The 11,476-nt window shown below is 44.0% G+C and overlaps 2 protein-coding genes across 4 annotated transcripts; one reads left to right on the top strand and one right to left on the bottom strand.

Moving 5' to 3' along the window:
• Window positions 1-1,555: 1,555 nt before the first annotated feature.
• On the top strand, window positions 1,556-5,461 carry LOC132463088 (RING finger protein 212B-like). 3 transcript variants are annotated; one of them, XM_060059013.1, is made up of 13 exons: window positions 1,556-1,768; window positions 1,857-1,974; window positions 2,070-2,125; window positions 2,229-2,303; window positions 2,415-2,521; window positions 2,679-2,739; window positions 2,835-2,863; window positions 2,967-3,007; window positions 3,121-3,145; window positions 3,566-3,623; window positions 4,635-4,689; window positions 4,774-4,804; window positions 5,155-5,461. In XM_060059013.1, exons 2-13 carry the CDS (start codon window positions 1,875-1,877, stop codon window positions 5,243-5,245), a joined length of 729 nt encoding a protein of 242 aa, XP_059914996.1. In that variant the 5' UTR covers window positions 1,556-1,768; window positions 1,857-1,874; the 3' UTR covers window positions 5,246-5,461. The 3 variants fall into 3 exon arrangements, with proteins under 3 accessions (XP_059914996.1, XP_059914997.1, XP_059914995.1); XM_060059014.1 differs by having other exon boundaries at window positions 1,556-1,974; window positions 2,073-2,125; XM_060059012.1 differs by having other exon boundaries at window positions 1,556-1,974.
• A 689-nt stretch (window positions 5,462-6,150) lies between these two features.
• On the bottom strand, window positions 6,151-11,389 carry homeza (homeobox and leucine zipper encoding a). Its single transcript, XM_060059008.1, has 2 exons — window positions 10,965-11,389; window positions 6,151-9,731 (listed from the first exon to the last, which is right to left on the bottom strand). Exon 2 carries the CDS (start codon window positions 9,710-9,712, stop codon window positions 7,310-7,312), a length of 2,403 nt encoding a protein of 800 aa, XP_059914991.1. The 5' UTR covers window positions 9,713-9,731; window positions 10,965-11,389; the 3' UTR covers window positions 6,151-7,309.
• Window positions 11,390-11,476: the final 87 nt, after the last annotated feature.

Here is an 11,476-nt window from a genome sequence, read left to right as displayed (position 1 = left end):
GCTCAGGCAAATAATGATATACATTTGATCTTTGACATTGATAATCTATCTGTGGTGTAATGCTTCAGTATCTTATATTATTAATTTAGTATTTGCCATTCAGTTTTTAAGCAGTATCGGAAACAGTCTGGATTACCGTGAGACCAGCCAACCTCTAAAAGGTTACGCTGAATCCCGACATCTGGAGAGTGTAGACCTGGTGAGAAGCAGTGGGCAGGAGGAGGTGGGTGGTGTGCTCCCTGTCTTCCGTCACCCTGACCCGGTGGAAAGAGGAGCAGAGTGTTTTGCTTGGTCTCCTTGGTGAGCATGGTGATCGTCTGAGTGGGCCAGATTGTGCTACTTTTGATCACGTTGGACTTTAAAGAATAGCCAAACGTTTGTTAGCCGTAGTTGTGCTGGGGACAGTACTGGTCAGTACCTGAGTCAGAAGCTGAGAAACGACCTCTATATGATGAAGGCATTAGCAACAAACGCCCACTAGGGCGTCGCTGAGGCGTGGGTGTAGTCGACAGCCGCCTCGACCTCAGTGGAGGACGGCCACAACAGAGAGACTGTGATTGAAAGTTCTGAAATGATTCAACTCGGATCCTATATTTTTGGATGATAAAGACAAAGATACTGTGACACATTATAATATGAACAATCTTTAAAGCAGGCCCATGCTTGTCTACAAATGATATCAATACGAATAGCCACAAGATGGCGTTCCTTGCTTAAGGGCCTCGACACAGAACCAATTACAAGCAAGTTGCAACTGTTAAAAAAACATAGTAAAATAATATTTAACGTTATCTTTCCAACAATTGATCTGTTTTTGTGATCATAAAACTCTCAGGCATTAACCTCAACATTCCAAGTTATTGTTGGTAGGCCAGAGCAGTGCAGTTCATTTTTGTTCTTTGGTGTCCCCTCGGGCCCTAAAGTTGATAAATCTATGCCGCCATCTGCGCCGGTTTTACACACAATCGAAGGTAAAATATAATAATAATAATAATACATTTAATTTAGAGGCGCCTTTCAAGACACCCAAGGTCACCTTACAGAGCATATAGTCATCATTCAAAACTATGTAAAACAGACTAGGAATAAAAGGAAAACAGGTTAAACATGAAGAATAATAATAATTAATAACACTCAAAGACGCCTAAAGTGAAGGGGGGACCTCACTAACCACCACCAATATGTAGCACCCACTTGGGTGATGCACGGCAGCCAATCGGTGCCAGAACGCTCACTACACACCAGCTTGAGGTGGAGAGTTAGGGATGAGGTGGAGAGTGAGGGAATAGAACATTTAAACACTATCGACCACATGTAAACCCTATCGACCACATTTAAACAATATCGACCACATGTAAACACTATCGACCACATTTAAACACTATCGACCATATTTAAACACTATGGACCACATGTAAACCCTATCGACCACATGTAAACACTATCGCCCACATTTAAACACTATCACCCACATTTAAACACTATCGCCCACATTTAAACACTATGGACCACATTTAAACACTATGGACCACATGTAAACCCTATCGACCTAACCATGACTTGTTGGCAACTTCAAAGTCCTTTTACAATTCCCCAGCAACAATTATTGACATTATTATATTCAAGTTGAAGTGGTGTGGTTGTCCCTGTATGAGCGCGAAAAAACGATTTTTATGGTAAGCATCCGGTAGAGCTAATGTGACGAAGGAAGCACACGATTACGTTTGTTTCTCCCCACTGAACAATTCAACTTACTACCCTCACGAAGGTAGGAGGCAGAAACACTTGTCCTGCCACTTTGCCAGCTCACGACCACTTTTAAAGTGTGAACGAGTAGTTGGCCCGTCTGATTCCAGGTGAAGAAGCCGAAGGCGATGGACTGGTTCCACTGTAACCGATGTTTCAGGAGGAAAGGGCCCAAGTTCTTCGTCTCCAGTTGTGGCCATATCTGCTGTGAGGGTTGCATCAACTCCAGTAGGTCTTTCTGTGCTGCTTACACTTCTTTTTATTTTTCCTATTCATTATTCATATACGCTATTATTGGGCAGTAAACGTGTCGCCCTTCCCAGCAGAACAATGCACCGTTTGTGGAGCCAGTTGTCATTATCTGCCTCTTACAGATGCGGTGGGTCTAGCTAGCTTAACGATTTCTAATGAAAAGTCGAAACCTAGAGGTGCCCTAAAACTTTCACAAAACCTTTATTTGGGCTAAATTGTTTGTTTTTTAGATGAAGCCACAGGAAGAAGTGTTTTTCAAGGACCCTGTGAAACTTATTCAAACACGGCTTGAGCACATAACACAGGTTTGTGTGTATTAGCGAAGGATGATCTTAGATTAGGGTAATGGTCCTAAATGAAAGAGATATAATTAGTGTAACGTTAGCCAACTTGGTTTTAACCCTTGTTACCTACAGATTGCCCTCTTTCAACGCAAACAGAAGGAGCGAGTGACGGCCTACTTCAAGCATAAGTCTTCTGAACTGGAGAGACGCCTGAAGGAGGCCACAGAGCAGGGCTACAGGTGTGTGTGTGTGTGTGTGTGTGTGTGTGTGTGTGTGTGTGTGTGTGTGTGTGGAAAAAGTAGTTTTCTAAGGTTCTTCCACCTGAGGTGGTGGGACTACACATCTCCTGGGTGCTGTCTTAAAAACACTTTAGTTTTGTCGGTGTGATTTCCACAGGCAAGTCTGTGAGCTGAAAAGACAAAATGCAGAGTTGAAGAAGCCTCTTTCTCAGAGAAGGGTGAGTGTTGAGAGAGTAGTTTGATACTGCCTACTCCATCCACAACGTCCATAGCACTGTCTAATCCAAAGTTCACGCGTATCTCCTTACCACAGGTCTCACCGGGACAATTTCTAACAAGCAGGTAAGAAAAACTTGTATCGCCACTTTTGTGTTCCAAAAATGCCGGTGGAATGAATATCATGAATCGGTTTGATGGGGTTTGTATATGTTTCAATGACACACAGTGCCCACAGGATATCTCTTCCAGTTGCGGTCACACCTCCAGGTAACCACAAGAATAAGGGCTTTAATTATGTAGCTCAGTTAATTTGTATACGCCTCAAAAGACTTGCTTAGTACTACTGAACTGAGTAATGGTTTCTTCCCCCTCCCCCCTAGTGACACCTTGCCCACAGAATATGAGGTACGTGGTTTACTGCCTAGGCACAACAGCAGCGTCCTGGTGGTCAGGGAAGGTTTGACTCCCAGTCAAAAGAGTCTGGACTCAAACCCCAATGTCTGCAGTAGCTATCCTTCACAAGCAGAACTATTTTAGTATCCCCAAGAAAGCTTTCGCATTCATGGAATTTGTATTGGTGTAGAAATACAAGTTACAAAATAAGCAAAAGAACAAATTGGCCCATAACTTAGATACATAAAATAAATACGAGTATTAATGTATGTCAATGTAAATTGTGCGGATGTATTGTGCAAATTGCACAGTTCCTGCTCATGAATGACGTCTACATAAAAAATAAGGCAAAGAAAGTGCCCTTTAATGAAAGAATAGTCCTCAGCAAAAGTGCTTTGTAAACCTGTGCTTGACTCACTGTGTGGTCTTCAGTCATCCCAGCTCGGCCGAATCCCAGGGGAGAGCTAGAGGCCCACGGCTTTCCCTCATGGTGAGCATGATATGCATTCACACCTCCAGCCATCTCCATGGGCTTCATTCACCAAGCGGCCATCTTGGTTCTAAACGCTAGCTGGGTGGTGGAACTGAATGCGTAATTCTGCATTCAGCTCACCCACCCAGCTTGCGGAACCAAGATGGAGGCTAGGTTAATGAGGTCCATGCTCTTAGCATGTGAAAACCCACACCTTTTTTAAACTGCACAATAAAAAATTAAAATAAACTACATTTGACATTTACTTTAAACCATTGCATATAAATATACATTTTAACCCCCTAAATGAATTGCACATAAAAGCTATTATACTTTTAAGGATCGATTTAATTGAAATACAACATATATTATGATATATTATTGTGCTGAATAATAATAATTGTATTTTGTGTATCTGTTTATCTTTATGATTTATGTTTATTTTTATTGAAATATTTCCCTTCTGGTTGTATTGTTGTACAACTCATGAATTTGTTTTGACCAAATCATTGTCCATACATGTACCTCATCATTATAGCCTGGCTCCGCCCGCCTAAGTACTTCCGCTCAATTTAAATTTCCCTTCAGTACTAGGTCTGGGTCTGCGGTATGTTAGTTGTTTTTCTCCGTCCAAATTTTGCGCGTCTAATCAGCGAACAGAGGGAGTGGCTGAGAACATTCACGTTAAAGTCAGCTCTCGTTGACGGACATCTTCACGCACGGTGTTTGGTTTGTTTACAGCCTGCGCGCAACGTGATTCCTGGCCAAACGTTAGCGATTGATTATGGCAGATCCAGAGTGACACTGGGCAGATCCAATAGTTTTAAACTTCAACAGACCCCCGCCTTAGAGTGAGTTAACGTTAGTCAATTGAGTGGGTCCAGACTCTCTGTGCAAATTAAATGAAGTACGAGAGTCTGGTAGGACCAGGCTAACATCATTACCCATTGATGATCCGAATCCTGTACTAAACTTTTTGGATGAACCAAATAGTTTACCTTGTATGTGTGGTCTGTTACTATCTTAAAGACACCACCTGGATCGGCCCGGTCCATGTCCACTCATACTTCCCATCAGGACTTCAGTAAGTGTCTCTACAGACCATCGCTTTGTTCGTTCAATGGTGACAATGTATTGATAAAGCTCTTAACTTCTTGATTTTCAAAAGGTACACCAGTCTCCTATACTCCTCCATTCAGGTAACGCATAACGTTCCAAACACTGTCTGAAAGACAATTACCTTTTTACAGTTTATTGATGTTAACATGTGGTCCAGTAGATCTCACCATCCAATTCACAGATACGTACAGGTATATGCCAGAGTAAATAAAACATGAGCTTGCAGATACGCCTGGTTCCTAGGCTAGTTTACATTACCCTTTGTGTTTAAATAAAACGTTTTTAAAAAGAAAGGTGGTAGGAAAGTATAGCCGCGAGAGTGTTTAGTTCCCAGCCAAGTGAATGAGTTTGATCCCTGATCTCCGCGGACCACCTTGGTAGCTTGGCTGCCAGATAAATAAATAAAACACATTTTCTTCTTCATTTTTAGGGCGGGAAATCAAAACCCAAATGTTTTCCAGTTTCAGTTATTCAGTGGATCATCCCTACAGTCTCCCAGACCTGGGAGAAATTGGCACTGAAATCCATTTAGTGGTCACGTTTCTGGTAAATTTAGTCACGATGAGGTCATCCCATTTATGGTAAACCCTAGGTTTGTTTTTGTAGTTGAATGACTTGTTGTTCGTTTTGCACAGGCCATGTGGCATTATGCTGTTTAAGATATATATCCATTCATAGGTTTTCATATTCTATATTTTATTCATAAGAAAATGGCTGGAAAAGTTCATTTCTATTCATGGTTTCAAAAAACTTGCAGTTTTTGTACCAATAAACTTTTATTAGCATTGTTGACATTGTTGAACAATCAGTGTGGAATTTGAAACGTTATTGCTTTTTAACACTCGATATACACAGCAGTCAAGATTTCTGAAAATAGATGTATATATACATCCCTATAATAATGGTGACTTTAATATTGGAAGACCAAAAGGAGGTTCTTTGCAATGAAATATATGGTATCTTGTAAGTATTCAAAATTAAAATATTCAAAACCTCATTTGAATTTTAAGGGCATGTTATATTTATAGTACAAAACAACCATAATTGTGTCAATTCAATGCCAATTCAAGTCATATTAGTCTAGTCCTATTCCTGAACAAATGTAATCTAAAAATAAGATAAACAAAAAGGTTAAATGACAGTAAATGGCCGTGTTATGAAATCAATGTTATTTACTGTGTGTTACCAGTGATACAATTGTGCAAAATGGACTGGATGATGTAGGCCATCTTTCAGTATACGAAAAGCTATTATAGATTCACAACCATCTCTACAAATGGAATACTAGTATTTGGCTACTTTTCATACTCTTCTAATGGAATACGTAAACCATTAAAGTAACAATTCATGATATGTCACACATGTAAACACCTTAATTACATCTGTGCTTCAACTCATTATCTAAGGTGGATAGAAATCACGGCTGTTTGTTTTGTATCTTTTATTTCACTAGTCAATCCCCATCTACTTCTACAAATGGGCCATCTGCACTGACTTCCAGTATTTCGTTTATATTTACATGCCCGCGTTGCCAGTTGTCATTTACATACGATACACCTGGTCCTGTTCCTCCCTACAACTACTACATTTCCAGTAGATAAATGGACATTATGGCCCAAACCACTACCCTTGCATCAACTACAGAGATTACAAAATATGTATCATAGCGGAGAGAAAAATACTGATACCGATCAAGTCAGCGAGTGCAAAGCCAAATTCGGGTTGAACCTCCTCCCTTTGATTGGAGGGACATTGTTAAGGAGATGCACAAATTGAACTAATTACTGACGGGTTTTTTTCTGCAGTCAAACTGGAGCAGACCTACACTAAACACATTGCAAACCTCAGATTTAATACTTCTTGAGATGCGCAGGTTCTAAAAATGAATACATGAACAAAATTAATATATTTCAGGTATATGCATGTACTAACAGTCTGTAAATAAAAACTAATAGAATAGCCAGACTACAACACTTCGTTGAAGTACTACATTAAGCATGGTACAAGGTTCAATAAAAAAAAACTAAAATGACACTGGTTGTCATCGAAAGAGATGGCTTAACGAACGGGACAGCAGGCTCTGAAACAGCTAGTGCAACATGACAGTTTTTTAAGTGTGAATGTCCAGTGTGCCATTTGTGACAGGAATAATTGGCAATAAACACACGATTACACAGTGATAAGTCAACAATTACCATAATTATATAAACTTTCCCAGAGCAGCGCTGTGTCTGCAAAATTCTGAGATACACTGAAGTACCAAATGTACTACAAATATAAATTATACTGCTACAATACTAAAAAATAGATGTATTGCTCAGACAATCTAAACTGAGACAACTATCCTAAAATACAAACCAGTGTACAACATCCTTTTTTTTTCTTGAGGCAGTTCTTTAAAAAGCAGAAGCACAGTTCAAGACCAAATATATTAGAATACACGGGAAAAACCGCATTATAATAATAATACAAAACAATTGCTTGACTTTTGAGCTGGCTCTTGGAAGACGTAACGGATGCAGATCTATTCCAGTTAAAGCGATGCTAACCAATGGGGGGAACACACTCCACCAGTGTCTTTTTCCTCAATCCGTGTTGTCGGACTCCAGTTCGGTGACGTCGCTCACCTGAGACGCAAACCACTCGCGGACCTGCTGGTAGCTCATTCTAGACCTCTTGCACAAGGAGTCAAGGTCTTTTTCCTGCAGCTTCCCAGTTGACTGGTGATACGCTTCCAGCGGTTGGATGTTCAGGGTGTCTGTGTTGGCGGCAGTTCCGTTGGCCTGACTCGACTTTCGCTTGCGACTACCGCCACTGCCACGTGGTGTGGTACTGTTGCCGTTGGTTACGCCAGCGTTGCCTTGCTGCGTGGCCAGCTCTGCCAGGAACTGCTCCCGCACGCCCTGCACCCAGCGCAGCTGCCCGTTCTTAACCGCGTAGCGTGTATCCCCAAACCACTGAATGACGTCTGCGCGCGGTAAGCCGGTGAGCTTGACGAGCTCAGTGTAATCTTCACTCTTTGGCCACTGGCAGCGCAGGAAGTGCTGCTTTAGGACGTCCAGTTGTTCCTTGGTCTTCCGCGGTCGCCCAGCGGGGGTGAGGGCTGGGGAGGAGGAAGCAGAGGACCCCGATCCCCGGGAGAGTTGTGGGGTCACGGGCGGTGAGCCCCCCTTGGTGGAGCGCGACGACTTCTTTGATCTGCTGACGCCGTTTGAAAGTCGTTTGGTAGGTGAGGCAGTTGGTGGTGGGGTGCTAGCGGGGGAGGGGCAGGGAGAAGGTTTCAATTCTTTCTCCTCCATTGGTGGGGGTGTTGTTGGCTCTATCTTGGGGGGTAGTGGCTCTATCTTCAGCAGGATTTTCTCAATCTTCTCTGTTGTTTTCTCAATCTTCTGTATGGTTTTCTCAGTCTTCTGTGTGGTTTCCTCAGTCTTTGCTGCGGTTTTCTCAGTCTTCAGTGTGGTTAGCTCAGACTTCACTGTGGTTTCCTCAGCCTTCTGTGGGATTTCCTCAATCTTCGCCGTGATTTCCATAGTCTTCTCTTTGAGTTCCATAGTCTTCTCTGTGATTTCCTTCTTCTGTGTGGCTGGCTCAGTCTTCTGTTTGATTTCCTCAGACTTCTGTGTGGCTTGCTCAGTTTTTGGGGTCTTGGTCAATTGTAACGGTTTCTCTTCAATCGGTTCTACCTCAACAAAATGGTTGCCATTACTGGAAGCCTCCTTCTCAGCTGCCTGTTCCTCGGCTTCCACAACTCGTTCCCCAAAGGCCTCCAGGCTGTTTGTGAGAAAAGTCCGGAAGAAGTGAGAGTCTTTAATCCCATTGCTACGCGTCACCTCCTGTGCATTCAGTCCGTTTTGTTGCAGATGTGTCTTCGGAGAAACCAGCGGAAGGGGTTGAATCTGCTGAAGCCCCTCTTGCGTTTCTGGCACAGCGGGGTGGGAGTAGGTCTGTGCGGCGCTGAGGGCCCCCCGGCCCACCCTTAGCTGGTACCGGCTATCGCTGAACCACTTTCGGATGTCGTTGCGGCTCAGCCCCGTCTCCTCCTGCAGTCGCCGTAGCTCTATCTCCGTGGGCCAGTTCTCCAGCAGGAAACTGGTGCGGAGAACGGCGAGCTGTGCCTTCGACTTCTTGTAGCGTCCGTGACGTCGCTGCTGCTGTGCCTGCTGCTGCTGTTGTTGCTGCTGCTGCTGCTGCTGCTGGGTGGAAGACTCAATGGAGAGGTCCAGCGAGACGTCAGCCACCACAGTAGCTGGCGTGTCCACAGGGGGGCGGTAGTAGTAGGAGTCCTGGGGTGGCGGGAGGGAAGATTTGAAACACAGGACCGCCGGTCTGGCGGGTTTGTAAGAATCCTGGGATTCGTACACCGATTTCTTTTTGGCTGGCATCGAAGTGGAGCGGGCCCCTTCTATTTCATGACCGCTGTCACCGTCCACCATAACGATCGCCTCGTAACCCTTTCTCTTGCCCTTCGCAGGCGATTCTGTGTTTTTTACTTTAACAGAGTCGCCAGCGAGCTCAGGCACCGAAAGCTTCCTGCGGGTCTCCTCGATTTCCTCCGAGGCCCAGCTGATGCCGTACTTGATCCTCTGAACCATGAACCACACCTTCACTTTGTCCAGTGGTAAGGCGCATGCCCTGGCGAGGGCACTCACTTCACGGGATGTCGGGTACGGAAACAAATTAAATGCCTGGACTAGCTCTGGTATGGCGTCTAGTTCTCTGGTCTGATCGGCCTGGGTCCAAACCAGCTTCAGTCCTTCAGAGACGAGGGGCAAGCAGACGACAGAGTTGTTGTTCGTGCTGAAGCTAGCAACGCCTTTGTCGTCATCCGCTGAGTCAGCAGATTTGTGTACATCCTTGGTAGAGCGGCAGACTTTGTGCTTCTCCTGCTCTTGGGTCTTGGTCATCACCATCACCTTGTAAGGCTCTTTCATGTGTACGGCAGCGGATTTTCTACCGCCGAGTTCACTGGGAGCTGCCATCAGGGACATGGTAGAAGGGCTTTTCTACCTAAATAAAAGAGAGACAAAACAAAATTACTTTCTCACCACAACTTGTCTCAACCAGTTTGTCACCATTAAAGTAACATCCGTGACATCATCTGGGTAACAGAACAGAAAAGGTGAAGCTTGCGTGCAATCGCCATCGTGGCATTCAAAACTTTCTATTCTAAAAGTCAATTATCCGACAGCTGTTTCACACCCCTCCCCCCCCACCGACCCACCAGGGCTTGGCACCCTGTCCTCCCCGCGCCTCGCAATGAAACCGGTCGTATACTACACCGTCCAGATTGACCACCCCTCCCCCCTGAGACCAAGAGTTGGGGACTGACTTTTGTTTCGTGGGAGTGGTGTCAATGGGTGGTGACGGGTGGGGTAGGGTGGGAGCTTGGCTTGGGGGGGAGAGGGGGGTGAGGAAAAGGAGGAGGAAGGAGGGGAAAGAGGGGTATACGAAATCCATCACAGTCCACTTTCTCACCAGTTCCCTGCACTGGCTTTGTTCTACTTCAAGTTCTTAGTCCTTAAAAGAGATTCAAGAGTCTTCATGGACACAAATCCACACAGTGCAAACACCCATGTAAATCTAAAAGCCAGCAGTGAGCTTGAGCTTTTGTCAGTCTGATTTAGTAGGCGAGGAGGATGTTTAAGAGTACACATAAAGCAAATGTAAAATGATCCAGACTCGAAAACAGATTATTTTGTATGGATCAATGCAAACCATTTTAGTGAACTTTGTATGTTGAATAGTGTATGTTATATAACAGGTTCAGAACTATAATATGGATTAAACAAATTGTAGCTCATACCTCAGCTGTACTGGGTCGATTTGTAATGAAACAGGTGTCACAATATTAACAACTTAAAGCTTTACAATGAACTACTGTTCTTTGTTTACTAAACCAAATGTTCCGAACTCAGTTTACAGATTACGCCACATCTGATGGTGGCAGAGCGTGCCAATTGGCCACTATCACAAACAAGTTTGTGTTCCGTTTATTTTTTACAGTAGACCTAGATGGAGAACGGGCAAAATTTTCAGTCGCAAATCTGTCGTTAAATACAACATTTTGTAATCCACATCGTTCTACAGAGTCGGTGAAATACATTTCTCCAAACTTGTTCCCCGATCCCTTTAAAAACACACTGGGCTCGATCCTTTGTGGCGTACTAAGTAAAATGCCCAGACTGCACAGGCGCATTTGGTCGTTGGACACGCTTCAGTGAAACACAAAAATAAACTTACCATTAATGCCAATGCCGCTTTTGTCTTCAATATGCGTGTACGATTGCGTACACGGCTACCACTCTTATCCGAATAACAGTCTTCTCCTAAAATCAAGTCTTGATCAACACTGGGAAACAATACCGTCTGTTTGGTACCCTCGCTTAGTTATCAAGCACTCGACCGGATTAGGATTGGGATACAAAGATGCCAAATAACTAACTTTCTCGCTTTACGCGTGAGTTAAGAACGGTGTGAATCGTTATCGTCGAACAGCTGTGTGCTGAAATCTTTAATTTACAAACTAGAGGACTGAACTTGGATGCCCGTTACTTTAGCCTCTTCGGTCCGTTGTTGCTTTTGTTCTGAAACTGAGAAGTCTTTCCTCTGTCCGGCCACAGCGAGGCTAGGCGGAGCTGAGGACCAGGAAACTATGAGGGCCGGAGTCTCCCAAAGTGACGATGTTGTGGGTGTGCCATCCTGTGAAATCCCAAGCACGGATTGGAGGAAACAGGCGCCCGTATAATAAAGAG

This window comes from Gadus macrocephalus, chromosome 8 (genome assembly GCF_031168955.1).
Source record: "Gadus macrocephalus chromosome 8, ASM3116895v1".
In the NCBI taxonomy this organism is placed as follows: Eukaryota; Metazoa; Chordata; class Actinopteri; order Gadiformes; family Gadidae; genus Gadus; species Gadus macrocephalus.
The sequence above is the reverse complement of the archived record's forward strand: the minus strand, read 5'-3'. Positions and strand labels throughout refer to the sequence as shown.

Bases quoted from the DNA above. Each gene is read 5' to 3' on its own strand.
- LOC132463088 (XM_060059013.1), top strand. From the start codon at position 1,875: ATGGACTGGTTCCACTGTAACCGATGTTTCAGGAGGAAAGGGCCCAAG. The intron at 2,522-2,678 runs GTGTGTGTGTGT...TGATTTCCACAG, and splicing joins GCCACAGAGCAGGGCTACAG to GCAAGTCTGTGAGCTGAAAA. The intron at 3,146-3,565 runs GTACGTGGTTTA...TGTGGTCTTCAG, and splicing joins CCTTGCCCACAGAATATGAG to TCATCCCAGCTCGGCCGAAT.
- homeza (XM_060059008.1), bottom strand. From the start codon at position 9,712: ATGTCCCTGATGGCAGCTCCCAGTGAACTCGGCGGTAGAAAATCCGCT.